Source organism: Lepisosteus oculatus, chromosome 29 (assembly GCF_040954835.1).
Source record: "Lepisosteus oculatus isolate fLepOcu1 chromosome 29, fLepOcu1.hap2, whole genome shotgun sequence".
In the NCBI taxonomy this organism is placed as follows: Eukaryota; Metazoa; Chordata; class Actinopteri; order Semionotiformes; family Lepisosteidae; genus Lepisosteus; species Lepisosteus oculatus.
The window spans coordinates 3,696,190-3,722,468 of record NC_090724.1 but is presented as its reverse complement, the minus strand read 5'-3'; the positions used below and the strand labels follow the sequence as shown (position 1 = coordinate 3,722,468).

At 42.1% G+C, this 26,279-nt stretch overlaps 1 protein-coding gene across 6 annotated transcripts in view; it reads left to right on the top strand.

Annotated features, from left to right (window-relative positions):
* The window catches only part of pde4ca (phosphodiesterase 4C, cAMP-specific a), a 141,880-nt gene that overhangs the window by 102,587 nt on the left and 13,014 nt on the right, over positions 1 to 26,279 (top strand). For all 6 annotated transcript variants that reach the window (XM_015365653.2, XM_015365654.2, XM_015365658.2 and 3 more), the window contains 5 exons: positions 16,249 to 16,440; positions 18,830 to 18,866; positions 19,925 to 19,998; positions 20,283 to 20,332; positions 22,879 to 22,991. In XM_015365653.2, coding sequence (XP_015221139.1) covers positions 16,249 to 16,440; positions 18,830 to 18,866; positions 19,925 to 19,998; positions 20,283 to 20,332; positions 22,879 to 22,991 — 466 coding nt within the window. The remainder of the gene's footprint in view (positions 1 to 16,248; positions 16,441 to 18,829; positions 18,867 to 19,924; positions 19,999 to 20,282; positions 20,333 to 22,878; positions 22,992 to 26,279) is intronic.

The following is a 26,279-nucleotide window of genomic DNA, read 5'->3' as shown; positions in this document are numbered from 1 at the left end:
TTGTAATAGCCAGTGATCCTGACTTTCATTGTTATCATATTAGATGCTTTCAGAACACAGACATTTAGGGTCCCGTTTAAAATTGGAGTGTTTTTCTTTAGATATTATTATCATGGGGTAATTATAGTATTTTTATATGACAACTTTTAGTTTTCCCTTAATATATTTATATCTGTGTGCGTGCATGCACTCTAGTTTAGTTGTCCAGCACATCATTCTCTTCATGTGAAATTCCTCCTTGCCTTTCCTGTCAGGATCTGAGTTTCAGAATAAGAAAACAAGAAAACTCTCCCTACACCCTTGATTGAGATTATTGCTTTTATGTTCCTTCAGAAACATGATTGGTCAGGGTCACATCTAGGAGACTTGGTTGCTTGTTTGAAAATGATAAAACACAAATCTTGAACCGCTTCTCAAAATGTATGGCTCTCTCTCAAGTGGTTCATACAAAACCTACATGTCGTAGTAGCTGTTTCAGTTGGAAACGGAAGAGAAATTAGGTCACACCCACAGTTTTCATGCAGAGAACTGTCTCTTAATGCTCTATATGTGCCTTAGTTCTAAGGCTGAGATGTTTCCCTGGTAACGGACATGATGGAGGAACAATACCTGGAATTCAAAGTGATCAATACGTCCGCTTAATAAAGAAGCCTTCTGCTTTGTGGTAATCAAGCACAGTGTGGAGGCCTGCTGGTTACTGTGGTTTAGCAAGTTATTGTCCTCTCTCAAGGAAGAGTAGGAACTCCATTGTGGTCACTGATTTTTATTCTTAAGAGATCCACAAAGCTAGACTAATTAAAGGAGTTTCCACCTTGTGGTGTATCAGGATCTTGTCAAATCTGGCTCCTGATTCACGTAACCCTGCGCTAACTTAATTGTTTAAATTATTTGATGACCTCTGACCAACCGTGCTTTTCCAATCAACCAAGATCTTTTAAAAGACCTCGGACAGATATTCAATACTTTGATCCAATCATTAGCTCATTTGTGGGAGTTGTGGATTTCATTCTGACGCTGCTGGTATAAACCATATCCCCGCTGATGTCTGGAAGCAACAGATTCCCGAAAAATGGTATTCCACTGTCAGTCTCTTCTGACATCAACAAAACCATACAATGAGAAAGATTTTCCGTCCCCTTATGGTAGCTGTTCTTGTGTCTGCTGCAGCTGTCAATGTCTGTTCTTTGCTGAGATGAAGTCAGTGCCCTGATCTGCCAAAGGGGCAGTTTTAAAACCATACTTGTCAAATGAATTCCTGGGCCAAAGACATGGGAGTTCAATGCTTTGCGTCCTCTTACCAGGCTGTGTGTCATATGCGGGACTTCTTGGTTTGAAGAAGTGTGTGAGATCTTTGGATGAACATGAGCTCATTTACAGATATTTTATCAGCATAATGCGGTGGACGTTATGATTTCCAACTTTTAAAACAAGGGCCAGTGCCAGTTTCAAACACTTAACTACCCAACACATTCACGGGCGCCTGGCCCTCTTTTTCTTCCAGGAAGTGGCTCAGGCTGCCTGCTAACACTCCTCTAAATAATCACTTTATAAAGCGGCTGTAGATGTGGCGCTGGGAGTATTGTTTTTGACATCACCCCGAAGTGTTAGAAACAACCAGACAACCCCCTCCAGCCCCGTGCCGATTCCTGTTTGCAGGAGCAGAGCAGTTCCAGCCGAGCTGCATCAAATAAACTGACGAGCCTTTTTCTTCCAAGGAGATGAGCAGTGGCCCAGAGGAAGATTATGGCCCCCCACTCCCCCCCCCACAGCCCCTGCTCTGCCCCCCCATTTCTGAGCCAAGGGTTTCACCCTGTGTCAGGGCCACGTTCGATATGTGTCACAGAGGAGTAAAACTTTGGCAGCCGAACAGCAAGCCGAGACGTTTTGTCGGCAGACGAAGTAACATACACAGCACAAGGTCTAGGATTTGGTGACTGACTCTATGAGCTAAGTATGTTGGGAGTCAGAGCAGAGACCACTGTCAGCTCTAAACAGGCAGGGAAGTGGACAGTGCTGGTTGGAGGGGGCAGAAAGCAAACCGATTCCTTAAAGAAAACCAGCTGGACTGTGTTAATCTAATAATGTCCTGTAGATTCTGGAAATTTAGGGAATAACCATACAGTATATATCACTGTTGGATCGGTGTAGTGTGAGGCTGCCAGGATTCAGAGCCTGAAACTTTTTTTTCATGGGTGGGGAGGAGGGGGGGAGGGAATTGTGTGTTTTGTGACAATCTGGTAGTCAACAGAGTCCCAGTTGTGTGCCTTGCTTGTCATGTGGCTTTGACAGGAAAGATACACAGAACAGCCACCCCAGTAGCAGCTTGACAGTTTAATCAGGCCTGGAGTTGGCCTGATTAAAGTGGCCCATGGTGATCGCCACTTTATTGGAAAATATGACGATTCTGTTTGGCAGTTTATTTGTAGGTCCCTTCTAGGTCCTTTATTTTGATAAATTCCGTATTCTGGATTTTTGCGTCATTGCACATGTGCATGACCAAGGGAGCAATGTCTTTTCTTTTAATTTTCCTGGCTCATCAATACCGCAGCATGGCAAACCATTGAAATCGCAGTAGCTGGTGTGAGAACCTTCATTGCAGAGTGCGCTGGAACATGGGTCCGTGGGGAAGGGTCCCAGCGCAGGGATACCAGTTAGCGCTGTCCCCGCACAGCATAGCATTAGCCTGCCGCTGACAGACACCCCCTGCACCAGTCCACCGTGCCTGGGCTCATGTTGTCTTGCCTGTTGGCAGCATCTGCCCCTGTGGTCTGGCTGGAGTCAGGCATGCCCCTTTCCACACCAGCTTATCTGTCTTTTCCAGACTGAGGGAAGCGGTGGTGCTGACGTCACATGGAAGGTCGGGTTTGATAGTTAACAGCTCTGGCATGCAGCAACGATGACATTCAGAAAGGAGGAGGCAACATGTGCTCCTGAGGTCTGGAGCAGGGCCACCAAAATGGACGCAGTAGCTTTTATATAGAATAGCTTCTTGTGCAAGATGCATCTGAGTTAAACTGCAGATTGCGGCACGGGGCTAAGTTCTGTGGCTTTCATCTGATGGTTTAAACTGGCCATGCATAGACATGTACTAGGATCTTGGATGAATATCTGTTTTTTAGTAATCGGGAATGATACCTACCGTGTGTCTTCTGGAAATATTCTCAGTGCAACAGTTTGGGGAGAGCTGTTCATATGAGCATTCTAAATGCGTTGTGTAGATCGTGCTCTTACAGCACTGCCTTGTGTTCACACCTCTTATTAAATACAGTAAGGTTTAAAAATGCAAACCTATTGAGAACCGATAAATCAGTGTTCTTATGAGTAAAAGAATGACATAACAGGAGCCCAAGTTATTTTTTCTTTTAATTTTTTCTTTTTCCTTGTATTAAATAGCTTGACATTTTTATATTAGCACTGTAATCCTCTGAAAACCAGGGATTAAGTCATGCTTGTACTGTCTTTCTGGGTTGGCAATGCGCTAACACAAGTTGTTCCAAGCCACAGGCCCATAACTCTGTCTTTGGAATCGTGACTCCAGAGGTGTGTGTTAAGGGAATAGTGTAGGAGGAAAAACCTGGGCTATTTTCACTGGTGAGTGAGCCCCAGGGGATCAGTGTCTCATAAACAGATCAGAGTTAGAAGCCATGCTTTTTCCATTCACATTTTGTGGGCTGACCCTAAGATACGTCGTCATTACTTTTACTGGCAGTTCCTTCAGCTCCATGAAGTGGAGTGAATGTCTTGGGGTGGGAATCTCCTGTTCTTAATCACAAGATTAATCACAAAGATCAATCCCACGAATTCTTACTAAATACCTGGATTTATAAGACCTGCCCCGGCGATACTCCGGCACCCAGTCAGCGTGTTTATGTAGTCTTGGTGGTTTTCCCTGAGTTACTTTGTTTCGACTTTGCTTATCGATTGCTCTCTGGTTTGTCCTTCTCATGTCTTCACTTGTTTGGGGCCTTTTCTGCTCTCTCCTTGACTGTCCTGGCATTTTTCTTGTTTTCCCTAAATCATGCCTTACCTTATTTCTGAGCAAGGGCATCTTTGTTTCATCAGTTGGCGAAGAGTTTCTGCAACATCTGGCGGGCGTTTCAGTCTCAGGTGCTGTAATTTGATCTGGCCCTCAGATCTGAGTGTCATTATCCAGAAGGGCATATTTGCTCTTGTCAGGCTTGCATGAAATCTGGACAAATTCTTGGGTTGTGAAACTTGACGCTGGCTGTGTGAGGCAGTGTTGAAATGGATAATGACATCTTGTGATGTGTGACTCTTACGCCTTCAGAAAAGAAAAATTGGGGTGGTCTGGGCTTAAAGGATTAAGACTGTTTCTCTTGTCCTGGGACAGTATGGGATGAAGATGCAGTCCAGTGGAAGGACCACAGTTAAGAATTAATTGCAGTTGTTTTCCTGCTCTTGCTGACACCTACAAAATAGTGCACCTCACTGATTTCTGAGTGTTTACTTGGCAAATAATTAATTGTTGCATAACAAGGTTAAGGTCTGGAAAATAACATCTGAAGAATGCTGAGCAGATGAACTATAGTATGAAGAAACTTCATACTGACAAAAAAGCATACAGTAGGTATCTATGAATGTTTTGTGTTATGGCTTTGATGAAATCATCTGCAAGATGATCTGTTTGCTTCATCAGTTGTGTAAAAATGGTACTATTAGAATTGGAATAAATCCCCATTAACAGGCTGCAAAAAACGAATGGCATCCTAGAAAATAAATCAAGTCAAAGTAACCTAGGTGAGTGCAACAAGTTTTATTTCCATGCCTAGCCCAAGGGAAAGAGAACATGTTCTGGTTTTGTTGTACAGGAAGACAAGGAACAAAACGAACAGCAGAAAACGCTCCTGTTTGTTTAACGGTAAAAAGTTGTGAAATCTTTCCTCATTTTCTGTTATTACAAGTCATTGGCGCTGGATCCATTGCATGTGAGAGTCTTAAAGATCACAACGTTTATGGAGACAGGGTCCTATTATACCCTCAAAGGTAATTGCAGCACCTTGACTGTAAAGGGAGGTTCTCTAGCCATGTTTCTGTTGGAGAATGAGCACTGCTCACAAGTGTGTGACTTCAACACAGCTGGATTTCTTAGAAAGACATTCTTGCCCTAATGGATGTTCCAGTTGGTCTCAATAGAAATTAGCAACTGGTATTAGCAACTTAAGGGTGTGAACTAGTAGTTGTTGGTATGAACTGTTTTAAACTTCTATGGTTAATCTAGTGATTATGATCATTAGATTGTTAGGATTATCTATGATGACCAGAAAAATGAATGTTTTCTACTTGAACTAGGGGGCGGCAGTGTGGAGCAATGGGTAGGGTAACTGGAAGATTGGGGGATCAAATCCCAGGTGAGTCACTGTAATAATACCCTTGAACAAGGTACTTCACCTGAATAGTTCTGGTTAAATACCCAGCTGTTTAAGTGGTGCAAATTTAGATAAGAACATATACACACATAAATTAATATCAAATCTAAATTTCCAGTACAGGAATCAGTGGAAGTCTGCTTTCACCTGTCGGCTTCAGATTCTTGTACTTGACTTGATCTGATGCTCTGATGGTGTGACTTCGAGCAGTCATTCTGAAAAATGGCCTAGTACATGTAATTCTCTCACTTTGTGCCTAGAACACTTGGAACTTTGCAGGGTCTGTTTTTTGTCATCCAAGCCAATTTTTTAAAAAGCAAATGGTAATGAGTTCTGTCTTTTATTTAGGAAACAAAGCTATGTTTAATAAATCACAGTGCATCCCAAAGACTGCCATAGGAGTGAATGCTGTCTTGTGAGTTCTGTCATATTTCCAATGTCAACCAAGATACCTTAAATAGACCCAATAAATACAAATACTAGGCATTTAGCAGCTGAGGTTAAGCCATCAAGTGACAGTGTTTTTAAACAGGATAGTGAGAAAGGATTCTAAAGTGTCAGCATGGTTTATTTTCTCTGTCACTTAAAATCTATCATTGCCAAATTAATCAGATATTCAAACCCAGGCCACCTGGACTTTAATATGCTTGCGATACCACTGCTCCAAAAGAACTAATCAGCTTTGTCAAGGATTAGGTAGCATTCATCCCAGTGATCTCTATAACTGTGAAACAAGCGCTTATGGACAGGTACCCAAACTGCAAGGGCAGATCTAGCCAAACCCAGCCTTTTCATGGTTAAGACAAAATATGAAGTTCTCTTTTAACAAGCTGTTTAAGAAAGTGTTTCATTAAATTACATGGTGTTCAAATATGTGAAGGACAGAGTAAAGCCTGTTTACATACCTTTGGAAGGTAATGTTTGATCATTTGGACAGTGTCATCCCTCCAGCCATACTCAAGTAAAATAAACATCTCTCAAGTTATTTTCTCAGTAGTATTTCACTGTCAGCCCAGAGTACATTCTTATCTGCCTTGAGATTTACTAGCACTGAGGTTTGTGTGTCTATAGTAACCTGCACATACTTGAACAGGATGTCCAAAACACACCAGAAATTCCCCCTTGATGACTGTTGGAATTCCAATTTGGGAATTGTTTACCAATTAAATTGCTAATACACTACTGGGATGACAGGATAAATGTATTTCAGTATAGTGTGCTGTGGCTTGAGATGTCTAGATAAATTTCCAAAGACTGAGACAGGGACAGTATTGAAGTGAAGCAGTCAGATGAAGCCAAGACACAATTGCTTCATGTATTTTTTTACAAACTCAGAGCAAATAGAAACTAGCAGCACAAACAGATATACAAATCCCTGTATCAGTTTGTGTAAGGGGCTTCACAAAGTCTGACATGATTATCTATGTGACACCAGTCAGTGTGTTTGGAGGCTTGTTGTGTGGATTGCGGTTGTTCCTTCTAGGCACTGAGCCAGAATTTCCCAGCCCACACCCAGTCCCGATGGAGCAAAGCCTTGTTGGGTAGGCAAGAGGTCAAGGGCATAATAACAACATGGAGGCGTGGGGTGCCAACCCATTTAGACAGAAGGTCTTTGTTTGAGCACAAGACTGCAATGTCCATTCTGCATCAGTGATGGGGAAATTCGTTTTCACGACATACAGTACTGTAGGATCAAAATGCTATATACTGTAGGATCAGTGCCTGTCTTTATTGCGCTCTGCCTCCGCTTAAAGAGAGCCACGTTGAGCACCCCATAACCCCTAAATCATTCAGCCATAATGGCATAATGGGAGGGGGAGGTTGGTGGAGGGCGGCTCCCATATTTCCAGTGTTTAGATTCGGGATTGTGCTTGCGAGTAATCATTTTTCATGTGCAGACGCTGCCTGGCTCCCTGGCTACCAGACAAGTGTTGTGTCACTTCAGTGCCTTCTGCACACAGCTGCTCACTGCTCCAGGGTCTAATTAGGAAGGGCTTTTGAGAAGAGAGCTGGAAAACTGCTTTCCATAGCTCCACCACCGGAGCACAAATGTGCTGCCCTACTGCTCAATCTGCAGAGCTTTGTGCTTCCGTGACAGGCTTAAATGTTCTTGAGCAGGGGGTGCCTCTGGAGATATCACAATGCCTGATTTGGCTAGAAGTGAGCTAGAGAACTCCAAGCATGGACCATCTGAACAGAGTTCATAGGAAGATGACAAGTCTCCTGGGTATCAAATCTGACTTGTTATTGCTACATACTGTACTATTCCCTAAACACAGATGTGTGCAGTCAGCCCTAAGCGGCAAATAACTTTGAAAAGAGCCTTCTTCATAGGTTAGTCTAACATCACAGAGTAAAGCCGTCTTCCCAGTTCTTATTAATGTTTTAATTGCTCAAATTTGGTGTTAATTAAATGTTACTATATCGCAGGATCATGGCTGCATTGCTGTACTTGGCTTGGTTAGGTATAACCTATAGCTACTGCATAATAGCATATACTGTTGCTATTGGTGAGGTGACTGAGATAAACATCAAAAGAGGACAAATACAGAGCACACTGTCCTTGTAAGACAGTGGTTTCCAGTTCCTGGTCCTGGTGACCCACACACTTGTTGGTTTTGATACCAGCCTACCTTCATTAGATAATTGAAGCCTTACTGGATCTAAGAACTTGCCTTAATTGTTAAAGTTTTGCATTTTGCTTCAAGTCACAAGTTGGGATTTTATTTCACTTTCAAAACACAACAGTTAAAGCTCAAACACTTTTATGAGCAGGGAATTTCAAATTAATCTTAGTACTGTTACGTCAATGAAGGGTTTGATTGTGTAACTGAGGGCTCGACTAGAACACAAACCAGCAGGTGTGTGGGTCACCAGGCCTGGGACTGGGAACCACTTCAGTTTTCTAACAGGATTATTGCTGCAGGGCTTTCCTTTTCTGCCCTTGAACGTAACTTACTGTGACAAGTGCAGCCCTAAAATGTGAATAAGCCAGATGTGGAAAACATCTCTTTTCCACATGTTTTCTCTTTCTCTGCTTTGCAAGTTTGGGAAATTGTGTAATTGCCTTCAGAAAGAGAACACCCCACCCCTTCAAAAACTAGTGACAGTGTTTGAGTCTGACGACACAAGACTTCAAACAGGAACAGGTAAAGGTCGATTCCAGGCTGAGACGTACAAAGAAGAAACACACCATTTTGGCTTTCGAGAGCTCATCAGGTTCGTCACTCGCCACTCAAACTCCTCCAGATAAAAGCTGCACTGCGTTTTGATCATCCACACAAGAGTATAACACAACAACAGATAAAAACACAACACCACTCTTATCACAGGGTCTGTTTCCCGGAACAAATACACACAGAACTGGCACAGGTGGGGTGTTTCAGCTCCTTCATATGAAAGGGTCTTTGGTTTCCCAGGAAGATACTGATCTTTCCCAGCTGGTGTCAATTTGGGAAAATCACTGCAGGCTACTGGCTGCACAGGATGGTAGGTTACAGACTAATTAGTGTTTTTGGCCACCATGACTGTCTGTCCTCATTTCCAAGTTATTTATACCTTCCCTGGTTACTGTGTGATGCAAGGTGAAGCTGTCCAGCACAGCTTTTCAAAGGAGCTATTTTTTGTGACATTGAAGGCATTGTGTCTATATAACCTGTCCTTGATTTTTATACCGTTTTTTTAGGGTGGGGGGGGATTCTTAAATCATAACTCTTCAGACTTTTCTTGGCCCCTCTGTAGACTGACTGGTATGCCTTTAATATAAATGAAGGCACCTTTTTATTTGACTCAATTAGTGTTTAATGAGTGGACTGTGTCCTGTCTCATACTGCTCCCCATGATACCTTTCTACAAAGTGGGCTGAAAAAATAAATAAATAAAAGCATACCAGATCAGGATTAATTGCCTCTGAATAGTTTTTAAAAGTGAAGTTCTATTCTTAAAGCAACACCCCTTAGACATGAAAAAGTGAAGGCAGCATTGGTGCTGATCTCTTTCCTTGTGTTGTACTGTACGTTTCTTTAATATGCAATTTTCTTTAGGCTTCATTCTAATGATGAAATTTAGGTCATCCATTAAGAATCAGTCGCCACCTAATTGAAGAATAGCTGTCTTTTCTAATTACCACACAGTTCCAAACTGTTTTTGTACTCAAGTGTGCATGTTTTTACTCAATGCCAATTTCCGATCTCCTCCATTAAGGTTTAAATTGATGCTTTCTGAAATCTTCAGCGACTGTGCCCACAGATCTTGGTCACTGATGTGAGTCTTTTATATTTTTCATGGAAGGCTGGCTGGGCACAATAATGCTTAACAGAGCAGCTGAGATCAACCATGTTTCTGTCCGATGTGAGGGGAGCTTTGTAACAAAGAGAACAGAGCAGAGATGAGGGTCCTGAGAGGTAAAAGGGGTCACGAGGGCTGCTTGACCATATCTGTCTATGGGCCTCTACCTTGATTTAATAACCAAGACATACAGAATGCCTCCTACTGTTGATTTTGGTTTGTATTCTTCACAGAGTTTGAAACAATAACACAAGCCCATTTCATGTTCCAATACAAATCACTCATTGTCAAACGAGCTGATTCAAAGCCTTAGCTCGGCAAAAGAAATAGTGATTAAGTGATTTGAATGGAAATAAGCACGTTTCTTTGTAAAGAATAAATATGCATGTTTTTGGTTACTGGCCCAATGCAGTGCTGAAAATTGGTTATTGAAAAGAAATGTGGTGAACAAAGCTACATTGATTGTGTCCACAAATTAGTTCTGATGTCACAGTTCATTTTATTGCTAACAAAAGTCTATTGATTGTTAGATTTTCTTATTGGAAACCTCCTTGTCATCCCTGTCATGGGAAGATAAGAAGTATTTTTCACAACAGTGCTGCAATAAATCAGCAAGGTTTAGTCTTATCCACACTTAAATGCGCTAAATGCTTTGTAATTTGCTGAAGTCTGATGCGCACTGGTTGGTATCAGTAGTTCCATTCATTTAATGTGTCATTCACAGATTTCAGACTCACAGAATGCACTCTTTCATGACCTGAATACAATCCTTAGTTAATTGTTATTCTCTTCTGTCGTACATTGATCTGGGCTAGGTCCTGTACCGGTTTACTCTTAATAACGGATGTCACATGACTTTGATGCCATAAAGCTTATGCACATGCATGCAGGAGCTTTCAAAGAAAGCTTTTCTTTCAGCCTCAGCACTAGTTTCGCAGATACTAATTTGTGAATACGAGAGTTTACAATGATCAAGTTCCTTTCTGGATTTATGCTACTCAGAGTCTCTGAATATTATAGAGATCTTGATTTTTGATTCCTTTCAACACATTTCAGGAATGTATGAACTATTATACATGTAGGAAGTATATTGGTGGTGGTGGAGGGGAGTCCCCATTATCTGTAAAGCTTTTTTATTGGAGTGTCCAGAAAAGTGCTATATGTATATGGGATTTCCACCCTGCACCCTGTAAAATGATGATAACATTTGCAGGGTGGAAATTTCATCCCTGCTGAATGATTGTAATTTCATGATGGACCAGTAGAGGGAACCACTTGCAAGAAGACGGCAGGGTTGTAATGGGCATTCATTTTATTTTGGAATTGCAAAGTGAAACTCCCAGCAGAGCAAGAAAAGTTGCATTTCTCCACTTCCTGCTTCAATATTTTTTTTCTCCTTTTATTTTTGGTGGTTCTAAGGTATTCATAGGTATTTGTTTTTCTTAGGGAATGGGAATTAAAAGCTTCTAAAAGGTGAGGGAGCTACAGCTATAGAGCAGGCAGGCTCCTTGCCAGAAAGCACAATGCGAACTTCCTCTCATAGCTATGTGAGGTCAGCCTCTTTCCTGAACTCTGTGCCCCCTGCTGTTGTCAGCCAAAGATAGCTGGTCAGAATGCAACTTAGTAAATCCAGTTTTGACCAGCTTTCAGAAAACCAGGCTCTGAGAGCTTCACTTTTTTCACATTGCACTTTTTGTCGCTGTCCAGTGTGATCTCCATAATGAAGTTACTGCATAATTGAGCCAAGGATCTTATCCAGTGATTTCATGAAAGAAACCAGGTAATTTGGAGTGAAGTACCTGGGTTTGCCGGGTCAACAGTAGTGCCCCATAATCTTTAAGCCATGTGGCTCCAGCCCTTAAACACCTCTCCACACTGCTGTGTCTAAAAGATAAGTGCACGCGTGGGGTATAAGACGTGAGAGCAGCAAAGATAAAAAAAGAAACCACAAAGAGATTAGGGTTAGATCTGAACATGAAGTGGGAGCAGGATCTGATTTCTTAGTTGGAAGCTTTTAGCGCAGTCCTCTGTTTGACCGGTGAGTACTCGTTAATGGTAGAATAAATTCTAATGGTAGGAGTGAAACCGTTCAGTGGGTGTACAGTGGCTCTGTGCTAACTTGCAGCCTTGGAGCCCTGGCTTCAAATCTGTTCCTGTGGTGCTGTCTGATGGAGTTTGTACGTTCTCCTTGTGTTCAGGCGGGTTTCCAGATACTCCGGTTTCTTCCCACAGTCCAAAGACAGGCAGCTCGGTTAATTGGCTTCTGGGACAAGTGGCCCTGGTGGGAGTGTGTGTGTCAGAGTGTGCCCTGTGATGGCCTGGGATCCTGTCCAGGGTGTATCCCACCTTGCTCCGACTGCCTCTGCTCCCCTGCGATCCCGATTTGGATGAAACGTTTAGAAAAACAACAGTCCGAATCTCTTTGGCTTACACGGGTCTTGGGGGAGAAACAAATTAATAATATTTCCTCTCGCAAGTCTGGAGTCCTTCAGAGAGATTTGAAATGAAGCAGAACTTCTGAAAACATAAATTTGCCCCCTTTAAAAATATAGATAATATTTTTAAATATATATAACACAATTATGAAGATGTATTTCAATAAGTAGTAACTACATCTATTTCTTTTCAAAAAGGGGACTTTCAGGAAACTGTGACCTGCAAATTGAGCACAAGCTCTCTGACGTCCAGTGATAGGGGTCATGATACTTACAACAAAGAAGCCTGAGAATGGAACTGGATGTTTATGTGTTCTATATTTATAATAGTTGTATCAGCTGGAATAAAAACGAAGCCTTTTATATCCCATTTTTTATCCCAGCCAGATGGCAGAAAACGGTTTTCTCTTGTGGTTCAGTGTATTGTTTGGAGAGCCTGGTCTACAGTGACTAAATTAAACTCTGTTGGGATATAATGTTGATGCATCACTTCTTGATCCTTTGCATATCCACTTCTTTCGGAATCCCCCAGTCCACAATCATCGCCAGCATCCAAATAATACTTGAGATAAGTTTTAAAAATTCAGAAATTTTCATGTGTACTTCTTAAAAGGTTTTGTGGATGATGTCCAATACATGACATCCCTAACCCCATATTACAGATTGTTTCAGGAAATTGTAATACATGTATTTCTGTCGTGTCTGTACACTGATGACATAATGGAATTGCTGAAATTATTAAAAATATATGTCACTATTATTAAGAATACTAAGGCGCTGCGTTCAGGTCGCAGTCTCCCCTGGAGGCGTGGGTTCAAATCCCACGTCTGACAGTCTGTTAAGTCTTATCAATAAAGTCTTATCTATCTATCGATTTGGCAGACCTTTTATATAAGGGGACTAACAGTATTGTGCGGCCAAGTCATAAATACAGTACGTAAAAAATAGAACAGAAATTTTGTTTAATATCTAAATTATTCAATATAAGAAAAAAGGTCTGCAAAAATAAAAAAATGCATGCGTGAAACACAGCATACTGATAAAACATGAGTTTACATTTCCTAATTGATGCTACAGCATGTACAGTATCGAAACACTGTGAAGAACAAAGTCAATTCAAGTCAGGCTCCTGTTGCACAGAAGTTAGAAATGAATTCATTTCAGGTTTTCCAAACTCTTGGAAAAGGAATGTCAGGGGCTGGATATCAGATACTCTATTGGATATTTTGGAAGCTAGTATCCTGTTTAAGGCTTTCCAACTCATACACCTGAAAAGGATCCACCTGCTGTACAATGCAAAGAGAGTCTGATCTGTACCCCTCTCGTGATTAACCTGCTGTTGTAGATTTCTGTCACTGCAGCTTCATGAATAAGCGTGGTGATGTTGGAAACATGATCTGCTATAAGCGCATCGTTAGATTGCAGACAGTTTAAAAACAATCCAAAATGTGTAATCTGTTTTTTTAAAGTGTGCCGATCTATGCAGAAAGCAAACAGTCCTCTTAAAAAAGGCAACAAAGGAAAGATGTGGGTGTAAAAAGAGGAAAAGAGGTACAGTAGTGTCCTCAAATAGCCACCACTATAAATATTTATGAATGAACAGAGCCATCTGTGCCTGATTGTGGAGGCTGCTCACTCTACCTGAAAAGCTATTAATAGCAGTTCTGCCTCGGTTCCCCCAGGAGGGTGGAGGTGCTGGGGTTGAGGTGGGGGTGTGCAGGCTATTTTTAGAAGCTATCAGTGAGCCCACATTGCAGAAGCAACCTACTGTCACTACGCGTAGCGCTGCCCCTGAGGAGTGAGGCTCATTAAATGAAAAGAACGAAAGGCGAAGTGGAAGTGACAGAGCAAGCCGCGAGCATGGGTATTTTTAGAAAAAAAAAGCCCCCCTGTGAATCGGTAGAAATAGCTCTCGTGTTTTTTTTTTAAAGATTTTTACATGAATGGAAAATTGCTTTCCACGTTGTGGCTTTGGCATTGATTACATAATACAGCATAGCAGGCACAACCCAATTTCACTGAGTTAATGTCCTTGTTAATGTATATGCGAAATGTAACTAAGAGTCCATTTCTAATTGAAGATCCCATTGCCTTTCATTGACGTGAAGCGGGCTGTTTAGGATGGTGAGGGCTTTTTGTTTTTGCACATGTTTCAAGCTTAAGAAAAGGTTTTGCTCTTTCAGAGCCCTGCAGGGATAACAGAAGATATGCAGCCTCCTGTGCATTATTGCAAAATGATTTTTCCATGAAAGGTGTACCCGACAAGCGTTTGATTAAGTGGAGTATGGGGAAACTAGATAGTTAGGATACTATTACTCCCCCAGCACAAAAAAACATAGTAGGTGCGATAGAGCAACCTGCTTTAAATCTGCCACTCATAACACAAAGAGCAAACAAGACTGCGGTAGCTTTAACACCTATTGGACATTTGAGTTTGTATTTTAGTGGAGGTCTCAGCTGCTTTCTTGAACCATTAACATGATCCTTTCCAGCCATTTAAGGCTAAAAACAATAAATAAAGTTCTAATGAAGTCCATTATCAATTCAGTCAAGGTTAGAACTGAAGGAGCACAAGGGTGTCTACAAGACGCAATTTGAGATCTTCTAGATGAGTCTAATGGTGCTGCCTTGAGTCCCAGGCAGTTTTCCGGGCAGGAGCTCTCTTTGGCTGACAGCCTCTCTCACCTGTGTCTGACAGCAAAGTGCATTGACGAAGAAGGCAACCCGTGGAAAGGGAGGGATCAATACTGGGCCTCACTCCAAGTATAAGAAAAAAGCAATTAAAGCCCTGTTGTTCATTAACATATTGGCATTAGTGAAAAGACGAAGATGAGAAATAAGCTATCAATGGTTTCCCTGTACCACTTGGTGCCTAGGGGACAAGATTAATGATATGCCTTCTATAAATAGTGGGCGATTGGTCAGGCACGGTTGATGGACCAGGAGTTTACCCTACCTGAAGCACTATTTATAGCACATCCATATGACAGTGCGTCAGAGAACAGATCTATTCTTAGACCCACTCTACATCTTATTGACCTTGAGGCAGCTGCTACCAACAAAAAAAAAGATACAGCCTCCCAGGACCCATTCTTCTGCATTCACAGAGACTTTGTGAATGAGACTCACACACTGATATCTCTCCAGTCATTGGAAATAATCAGTGAAGCTACCCGAATTTAAAAATGGCTCGCTCTTCCCTAAAAAAGAGAGATTGTGATTGTGCATTGTGCGGCATCTGGTCTGTAATTCTCACCTTTCAATACACAATGTCCTTGGCTCCTGGGGATTTTGTTAACATCGGCTTGTGTTTCAGTTTACAGATACAAAGGTATGAAAAAAATCCACCTGTCATCAGTAATCTTCAGCATCTCACTCAAAATGATTTTTCATTACTATTAGAAAACAAAATAGGGCCTTTATTAAAAGTCAGGGGAGGTGGAAATCAATTATTTTGGTGCTCCTGACTGAAGATGGTGGAGTTCTGTCTGTGACGTTACTCATGAAGTCAAAAGTGACGTCAGTATAATGGAGTTAGAATAGGTCTGGCAAACACGCACAATAGCCTCTTCTTCTGCCCACCTGATCCTTTTGTCTTACAAGGTCAGTGTTTCGCAGAGATTCTCTGTGAGACTCATTGAAACAGCCCAGAATTGTAGGTCAGTGTTACCTTGTGTTCTTTTGTTTTCTTCCTTGAACTGTGTGTGAAATCCATCGTTCAGTTCTGTCTTTCAGGACTGTTCAAAAGCTGCCTCCCACTTTGCCCTGTTCGCTCTTGATGTAAATTGCAACTCTCAAATTCTCAGTTGTGTCAGGATGGGTAACTGTTCTGCAATTTGTATGATTCATCAATGTGTTTGTCTTGAAAATCATAATCTGTGCCTGGCGAGCATCCTGAAGATTGTTTTTTCATTTAAGGCTCTTTAACTTCTACTCTATGACATATGACATATAATAATAGGGCATATTTGATATGTCTTTAGAACATCTGGCAATTCTGTAGACATCACTGGGGGGTCTCCTATGCTTAATGGTATAAATGTGTTCAATTCCTGTTGTTTTACTACAAAATGAAGTTCATCCAAGGCGAACGATTAAAGAACCTCTGAATTAACCTCCTTTTTCTCTCTCTGTCTCAGTTTTGATGTTGAAAATGGTCTGTCGGTGGGTCGCAGTCCCCTGGATCCCCAGGCCAGTCCAGGCTCCGGGCTTGTCCTGCAGGCCAACTTCCCCCACAGCCAGCGGCGGGAGTCCTTCCTGTACCGCTCTGACAGTGACTTTGACCTCTCACCCAAGACCATGTCCAGGAATTCCTCCACCGCCAGTGAGCTGTGAGTACCTACCGCCTGACTGGCTGACCTCTGAACTCTAACCCTCTGACCCCCCCAAATCGAGACATGACAAGAGATACAACCGGAGTAGGCTTCAAGATTTTCAGCCCAATTAGCAGAATTAGCCAAATAAAATTGTTCGGCCTGAACTTTTGTTTTGTCTGCATAGCAGGAGCCACAAAAGAAAAATAAAGTGTCACCTTTTGTGATGTTTTATAGCTGTTGACAAGTCTTAAGACTTCTTAGGCACAGTGTGGAGTTGTAGTATACAGTAATGTGTGTTTATTATGAGCCTCAGTTTACTAAAAGCCACTGCTAGCTGTTATTTTGTAATTATGACAGCATGTCTTAAAGGTGTAAGACTTTTGTACTGCATTGTTTGTGTACCGTAATCATGTGGTTTACAAGTTAAGGGGAAAATTCTGTATGTTGAGTCCAATAAAATGACAAGTCTAACTGCAGACTCACTACAAGCAAAATATGCTTTTGTTTCTCTTATGACTTGGTTTATAATCAGATTTATTTTGAAATAAAATAACCTATCAACAGTCAAGAGTGAGTGTAATTGCCCGGCCTCGAAATGCATTGCACTCACTTCCACAACTGAGACCTGTCTAACAGATGACTCAGCAGATGAAAGTGCTTCACGATACACTAGGGATTTTATACCATTACCTACATAAAAAATGAACTTCAAGAAATTGGCTTTGACATTGCGCTTAGTGTCAGTGGCCTAACCAAAATCGGACACGACGTCAGCATCCCAGAGATAACAGACTCAGTTATGTACCCTGTAAGCTCCTATTGCTCTGTGGGTTTGGAGGTCTGTCCCGGGAGTTCAAGTGTAACCCCCCCCCCAGATAACCTCACACAGCTCCTGTTCCCACCACAATTACAACCAGGTTGGCTTGTGTCCGCTTTGTTAGAAACTAAATAAGGAGTCAGAAAGGGGCGTTTTTCTGTTTGCTTTTCCAGCCCACGTCAGTCCTGTTTCCCTTGTGTCGACAGCTCGTTTGGTGATTAATTGGTCACGGGTCACAAACTCTGCCTGTGTTTTTAAAGGGAAGGGGGCTCGTGATGGTAGGAAGCGAGCTGCCTGCTCCATCAGAAAAGACATGTGAAATTATTTTCTGAAAGAACCGCCCCTCGCTTGAGTCTGCAGCTGTGAAGCTCTCCTGCCCCAGTACAGTTGGTGCGTTTTGGTGACGGATGTAGGCTCTAATCCCGTTTAAAATGGGGATTAATTAATAGGGAACTACTGTAACTCCAGAGACAGGGAAAGGAATAGGGTGTGCAGGTTACATTGAGTGTGCATTAGGGTCATCTCAGGTTCAAAAAGGGGCTTTATTGGTTCTCACAATTTACAGACTTCCCTCTACTAACATACCAGTTCCCCTGTTTGTTTTCTTTGAAATGGATTGTTTTCAAATGGTTTCCATTTAATCTAACTCGTAATTGTGATAAGGGGCTTGCATATCTAACCAGATCTGTGTTCTGGAAGGTGACACCTTTACTCGCTTCTCTGGACTAAGATCATTGTAATGGAATGACACTCTTCAGCATCCTGCAGGGTGAAACTGAGGAAGCGAATGACCTAACGACAGTATAGCTCTTTCAGAAATGTGCATGGTTATACAAAGCCTTAGCAGCAGCCATACACTGCCATATGTGTAAAGTATGAACTTGCTGAATTGCCCAAATTGAGATTAACTCAAATTAAGACAAGTAATGCGCAGTAAAAAAAATACTTTTGAAAATGGCTTTACAGTTAACTATACCAGGTATATTGCACTTAATCACTAAATGTTACCCAAAATGGATCATATGTCAGTGTTCCAGAGACATAAGACTCATTTTATGTACTCTATAGGATCTGCCCAAACTGAGGATCCTGGAGGTCTGGTGTGTTTGCAGGTTTTCTAGCCTTTTTTTTTAAAAAGCAATTGTTGCTACTTTTAATTGATAAATTGTTTCATTTTAGCCATTAATGAGCTGATGTAGATCATTGAGTTTAGAGCCGAAAGAGAAAACCAACAGACACACCAACCCTCCAGGACTAATGATGGACCACCCTTCTGTATGGGAATGGAAAATTTGGTTTTGGAATGTGGAGTATGGTGCATCCAATCCAGCAAGTTCAGTCATGTCTTATTCTCCCACTTTACAAATTCTTTCAGGAGTCACTACCTATTATTTAGAGTGATTTGCAGAGAACATCTTCCGCCCAGATATCTTCTCAAGAGTGTGTCATAGCTTTAAAACCCTGCTGCAAATTGTGTAATTGCAAATTTCAAGACAAAAATATTATTGTAATGTATTTATGCATATACCAGTAATTTATTTAAGCTCGTCTTGTTTGGTCACTTTGTATTTTTTTTCTCTTCCACAGACATGGAGAAGACATGATCGTAACCCCATTTGCACAAGTAAGTCTCTAACGTGTCTAGGGTCCCATATTTCAATGTTGTATTGCAAGGATGGAAAGCTCGGGTCACCAATATTTCTCCTTTCTAGCAAAATTGTATGATTTTTTACTTGAACCAATTACCTCCTTAAATGTTTAAAATACAATAGCACCCAACCTTTACAAACTTAATTTATGAAGTCTGCTGGATGGTGTCTCATCAGGACCAAGGCTGGCCAAAACGTATGTAAGGCTTTTGTGGACTATTTGCCCACTCAATTAATGTCACAGTCCATTTAGACCTCAGAGCTTTTTTATAAAGCCAGTTATTTTTGGTAGACCCACCTGATTTGGAATAGCCGATTTAGAGTGGTGTAATTTTCGGCTCATAGCTGCAAACCCCCAGCCGCACAAGGGGGAGAATGGGGATGTGTAGTCAAACTCCTCCCATTCATCTTCCTTGGAGCCAATCGCATTTTAACACATCATCAGCTATGCAGCTGTGTTCCAGGGGCTGAATGATGATTGGTGGAGAGGCATATCACCTCTGCACTGGAGCTTGGAAGCAGCAACATTACAAACTGTGCTTGGTGTAGCTTTCCCATTTCTTATAACAAGATAATGCTACCATAAGAGTCCTATATTTCCAGCAAAACCAGTTGCACCTATTTAAGCACGACATTTGCAGGACACCAGAAGCAAGAATGTGCCCTACCAAGTATAGACCTGTTCCTTGGTTTAGAAATCCATGATTTGAAATTCATTGTTAGCAACTCTTTTTATACATAACATTGAGATGGCCTCCAGCCTGACACTTAATTATTGGAAGGAGGTGCTTACACAGTGTACCAAAGCAAAAATACAAATGCAAATTAAATTATTCTAACTATAACCGAGCACAAGCAAGGTGTTTGGAACTCTGTCTCTGATGGCTTATTGAGACAAATGAGAGTGTTTTAAAACTAATGCTCAACTCCATAATTCAACTGTGCTATGGTTTATTACTCTATAATGGGCAATATCAAAACTGTAAAAATGTGAATAGGGTGTTATCTTATTCTGGTGTGTGCTGTTTTGTAGGTTCTGGCCAGCTTGCGAACAGTGAGAAGTAATTTTGCTGTTCTGACCCACCTGCAGGATCGTGTGGCCAACAAGTAAGGACTTTGTAAGACTTCACAAATATATAGCAAGTGATTAAATGTACTCTAGTCATCCTCAAGCTTCTACACAAGGAACAAAAAGGTCCATTAAACAGCACATTTGTTCATAGCCATGGCATATTAACATTAATTGGAGAACAAAAAAATGGGTGGAATTCTGTAGTTAAAAGTTCCAAAAGCAGTTTTGATTTGCAGATCAACCTATTGCGACTGTACCTGGGGATTGAACTAGTGGGAATAATGCAGCTCCACATAGAGTGTCTGTTTCTTTCCTACAGGAGATCATCTGGCAGCAATCCGCCATCAGTGTCCAAGCCCGGTCAGCCAGGTGAGAGGTTGCGATGTGGATACTGCTAGTCAATGTAGCTGATGCTTTATCATCTTAAGTGATTTACAGACAGGAGAGGGTAAGATCTATATCAGTGGCTCATACTGCAGAGCCATTTCCACTTTTACAGCTCATCTCTAGGACAGAACGTAGTCTGTTTCTCTCCCTTTTTTCAGGTAAAGCACATGGGCTCAGTAATATTGTCAGGGATCTGAAACAGCAGACCCCTGGCATCCATGCTTTTACAATATCCTGCCTCATCACCTTTACTTGACTCTCACTACAAAATATTTAAAACACCCTTTTTTCCACAATTTTAAGTACAGTTTTTAGTCTGCTTGGAACAAGGCTCCAGACGTCACTCCTCAAAGTCTTTCCCTAGCCGAGCTAACCAACTGCTTAATTCAACTCACTTAGTATTGAAATCAAGGTGTCTGCCAATTCACAGGTGTAAGATACCCCTTAACCCAATGGGATTGTGGCCAGGTAGGATGGGAACTACGTTCTACTACACACCAAAAGGCCTGTTTTGTGTTTGCTTTGTGTGTAGGAAGCATGTTGTCTGAATTTGGGGATTCCAAGCATGTGCAGAATTGTTTGCCCTTTTCTTTTGTACATCTAGAATGAAAGCTTGTTAAAAGAACTGATCCTTCCCCTTTCCTGCAGGGAGCAGTGTACAGTAAGGCCTCAATGGATGTGTTCCCGTCTATAAACTTCGGCAGAGGTGCAATTCCCCTGTAAGATAAAAAAGCAGGGAAAGATACGTTTGAGCAGTCACCTCACCTCAGACCAGCAGTGACTTCAGCACAACACCCCCACGTCACCCCCATCCCATCCTCAACTCTTGGTCAACCAGCCAGACCATTCCCATTCATCAACTTATGGTGTTCCGTAGTCGATTTCAGATTTTATCTTGCTTGGGATCTTTCTTTTTCAGGCTGCCACTTCTTTGCAATCTCACTCTGTGCTGGAATGCTCGCTAGGGATTATTCAGGGCAATCCTTCCCTAGTTCTCTCATTTAAAATTGCTGGAAGGCTGCACTGTGCACATCATTGCTTCCAGAAGTACAGCTTCCAGACTGAGCAGACACCATCAGTCACACTTCCATCCCCTGACAGATTGCACAGCAAATGCTTTGATCGACAGTGTCTGTCAGTACAGACCTATATTTGGAAATCACTGTGCCGTTAATAGCAGCCTGTTAAATTGCTGAATTGGAATGACAGGAAGGTGTTACTGCAAATAGGCTTGAGAAATCGAACTTGAAAAAATTGACCTATAAGCACAATGAGATCTACTGTACTTAAACACGTCCCATTATCAGAATCATTTCTGTGATATTGATGCTTAATGCAACTGTTCTTAATTCACCTCCTGGTCTTAATTGAACTGACAAGTTAAACAACTTATGAAAGATAATGGTTAAAAGGGATCCTTCAATGAATTAAAGACAACAAATTAAACAGTTTGAATTCATTCTGTTATCATTTCAATTGTGTAACTGCAAGCTGAGCTGAACCAATTGTGCGGTCCTCCAGTACCAGGATTGGGAACTTCTGTGCTAGTTTGGTTGTGTTTATGGGTATGAGAAAGATGGCTTAGCTTCACAGCTGCTTTTTCGGTGGCAGCTACTGATTTAAACCAATTAAAACAGCAATTTTCAGAGAAGCAGTTTTCCCAGAATACCCCAGAACCATTCCATTCCAATTCTGTGTCTGACTCTGCAGGGTTACTTGCCTCCAAGATGCTAAGTAGCCATATTTAAAATAGAATCACTGCATAGCTCTAAACAGTAAAACAAGCTAATCATTGCAAGCATCCAGTCTTGTCTCTCCATGGTCTTTGTGGGGGACAAACACCATTTTCTCACTGGAGAATAGACACAGGCATATTAACAATGGAGTCAAAAAACAGAAAAGAAAAATCTTTCCTTCTGCAGTTGTGCGGCAGACTGCATTTGTAAACACAGGTCAACGTTTCCATGACAACCCAAAATGGCCGCACTTGCACTTCAAAAATCAACAAGTGTTGGGTTAGTTTGAAGTCAGGTCATGTAAAATAAGAACTGTGGTGGCTTTTCTAGCTAATATGCACACACAGAACATGTTTTGGAATTAAAATAGCAAGAAGAGTGGGTAATCTTGCATAGCTTAATGATCAAGGAGACCACCAAGTCTCAACACAAAACATACAGGGGGTTTCTGTGCCCACCTGCTGGAGGGCCTCTGAGGAATAAGGCAGTGTCACATAAGCTTTCTTGTTGGACTTCAATACCAAATAACTGCTCACTCAGCTTCAGCTACACACGGTAGCAGCCTTAAAATAGAGGAGTTCTACACAAGATTGTGTTTTGCTGCCTTGCAAAAGATCAGAGGTTTAAGTGAGAGTGAAAGATGAAAGGCCTGAGGCTGTGAGACAGTCGAGTGGCAAGGGGATCACTGCCAGTGAGGCAGGCAAGGGTCTGGGATGCTGAAGCTATAAGACTTCTGGTCAGAATCTGGGGGGGGAGAGTTAAGTCTTTCAACACCTGTGTTTGTGCCCACAGAGGAGGCCTACCAGAAGCTGGCAGTTGAAACACTGGAGGAGCTGGACTGGTGCCTGGACCAGCTGGAGACCCTGCAGACTCGCCATTCTGTCAGCGAGATGGCCTCCAACAAGGTAAGACCCCTGCCCGCACGCCAGGTCCGGCTGCCTGGTGTGTCAAAGCCACTGTCCAGCACTGACCTGGCGTCTGTATGCACAAAACCACTTCATTCCTGCGTTACTGTGTGTGATGCACTTCTGAGCTGGGAAGAAATAACTAATTCCAGTCACTAAACAATGTTCCTGACCTGCTTAAAGAGCCTGGTAAATTTAGTATCCTGAAAACTTGTCTTTTCTGTTTGCAAAAGCAGGGTAAACACAGGTAAACCCGGGTAAAAACAGGGTAAAGCCTCATGCTTCTTATTAAATGTAACCACCAGAGTGTCTGATGACAGCTGTTATTCAGGCACCATGGGCTTGGATTCACAGGTACACTGAGAGGATAGCACATTCTGGTGTGGCTTGTTGCAAGCTTACAGCTCTTTCTTGGATATACTGTAGACTGCTGTGTCCTGCATTTGTATTTAATTGTGTAAGCAGTATACAGTTTAAAACATGATGTTGTTTTTAGTTTTGAAGGAACTGTGTGGTGTGTGTTGTATGTTATAGAATGTGAATGAATGATCTGTCATTGTGTTGTGTTGCCTGCCTGTTCAGTCACTCTTCTGTGGTCCATGATTGGTTGGTTCTCCTGAAGACAGGTGAGTCTGTGTTTCAGGTTTAATAGGTTCTCCCGTAGGTGACTGATTCTGTGGTTCCTGATTTGTTCTCCTGTAGATGACTGATTCTGTGGTTCATGAGATGTCCTAATATGTCTAACCCTGCTCTTGCCGAGTGCCTGACAAACACAATATTCTGGTGCTCGGTTCTGGTGCTAGACTGTGTTTCCCTGTTTTTCAGTCATCTGAAGCTGCAGTTGAACACCTTTTGTAGACTGTTATTTCCTTGGATGGGGTTCTTGCAGCCCAACTTGGCAAAGCAAGTTCCTGCGTACATAGTATAGTCCCACGTTCCTTAATCTAAACCTACTCTCCAAGGTTTTCATTCAACAAGCTGGTTTAATTCAAAACATTGTGGTTTAGTCATTGGATTTGATTTGCATAATAATAAATACATTTGAATGAATGACAGAAGTCAAACATTTTTCCAAACATATAAGACAAAGGAACTCTGACATTGACATCTGAAACTATATTCCACTTTCTGCAGTATCTACAATCTCTCTAATAATTTTAAAATATATTTTGTTTATATAAAATAATTAATTTACACCAAATTATTTCATTTCGAATTCATTTCATATTTGAATCAAACCTATAATGCAACGAATATTATGGACAGTAACATTTCCATTTGATCAATGCCCTTCTTATTTTAAAATATCTCGCCTTACACAGTATCTCGATGGCCTGGCTTTGCAGTATCCTTGTGTCATGGGTTTGGTTACAAAGAGTCCCACCACCTCTCTCGCGTTTATTCATTCAGACGTGTGCTCACACACGCACACATGAATGAGAGAAGCATCGCTATCAGTGAAAGAGTTAAGCAGTCGATTGATGAGCTGGGCTTTACAGTCAGAGCACATCCCATCCCAACCACCCCCCTCCCCCCCCCTCCTCTGTCTTCCGGGCCCCAATCAGGGCCTTGCATTCCTCCCAGCCTCGGCTGCTGAGAGCAGGCGATTGGCTGGCGGGGGCTTCATGTGTGTGTCTGCGTGTGGGAGGCTGAAGGGGAGATACCTGCTGGGAGCGAGCCTTTTCTGTTTACACATGAATAAGAAACCGAGGGGAAGGAACAGGGAGACTCCAGGCAGCCATGCATTCCCGTGCTGTGTCTGCTGCCGGACACACAGCCCTGCCTCCCTCTCTCCATGGGCGGCCGCCTCCTGTTAGTCCTGTCATCAGCAAGGCTGCTTGGCCGTGGCTGCTTGGGCACCTCGTCTTCGGATAAGCACAGCTCCCTGTCTCATTGCTCTCCTGCGCCGTGTGTGTGTGCGTGCACGCGGGCTGTCGGACGAGCCTGGACTAGACAGACACTTGCAGGCAGAGTGTATCTGATGCTTGGAGCTTTCTCTCCTTCTTTTTCCCCCTTCACGTTGAAATGCCAGAAGTCAGTCGCTTGCTGTCTGTATCGCGGATGCTCATTCAGGTAAGGCAAAGCTGCATTGCTGTTTGTGCTCAGGGTGGCACTGCTGCTCCGTGCTGTGAGGTGCATGCTCTTGCAGGTGTTTTAGTGCAGAGCTCTCGCTGGAAACGCAGTTACTACGGCATGCCTGCAGGTGCTACAGCTGAAGGGTTGCCCTGGAGAAATCAGGAGCAGATTGCCACATTGCCATTGCGTTGCTCTTCACTGTGAATGAAATTCCGTTCCTTTTGTTCTGTCCTGGTGAGGAAGGACTCCTGCCACAAAGGGCAGAGGATTTCTCTTGCGTTTAGGGTTTGGGGAAACGGCTTCATCCCACAGGTGCCTTACAAATGTGCGGCCAGCCAGTGTCTGTTGCATACACCTGGCCCTCACAGCTGTAGCTCAATAAGTCTGTTGCTGTTAAACCTGTTGTTTCAGTGATAATTCCCAGAACTGCGAGTGTGTCTTCTGAGCTGTAGTTTCATTGCTTCTGGTCAATACAAAGCAGGACAGTTCTGATTTTTGAATATATACATGTATTTTTTCTTTTTTGCTGGAAAGAATTTGTTACGAGACCTACAGTACATGCATGATTATATAATAGCATAGCTCCAATGAAGCTACATTTACAGAACAGGTAATACCTCCAATGTCTTCAGCTGCTTTGGCTCAGGCACTAAGATAAGTTACAGTACATGCCTGTAGTACATTACTGAAAACTGTTGCACCAACACCACCATTAACTATTAAAAGACAACTTACTTGCAGCCTTGAATTTGCAAAGATATAGTATATCAGGCAAATTGTATTTAATGTTGGATTATTCAAGTTTCAGTCACAGCACCCTAAACTTCACCTAACCTACAGTGTGACTTGAAAAACCATGAAAAGCTCAAATAAATGAAAGACATGAAATGAAAGTCTGATTGTAGTAGGGTCTGGGAAGGGTTGGTGTGACTGCTGGGGAGGGAGAGAGGGGGAACCTGTTAAATTTGTTGCACTGTCTTTTTGCTTATCTTGTGATTGTTCTGATGTTCCTTGTTCAGAGCAAAATACAAATTTGACCTCAAAAAAAGAACAAGCCATGCTCAGCTGCATTTTTCAGCACTTTACCATGCTTACAATATCCTCTCATTGTATCACTGTTTTCTTGATTAGAGCTGCTGAGGTCATGGAGCTGCACTTTCTGTGCATCACTCCAGAAGAAAGGAATTAATGTGTCTTTTTTGTTGTGGTTTG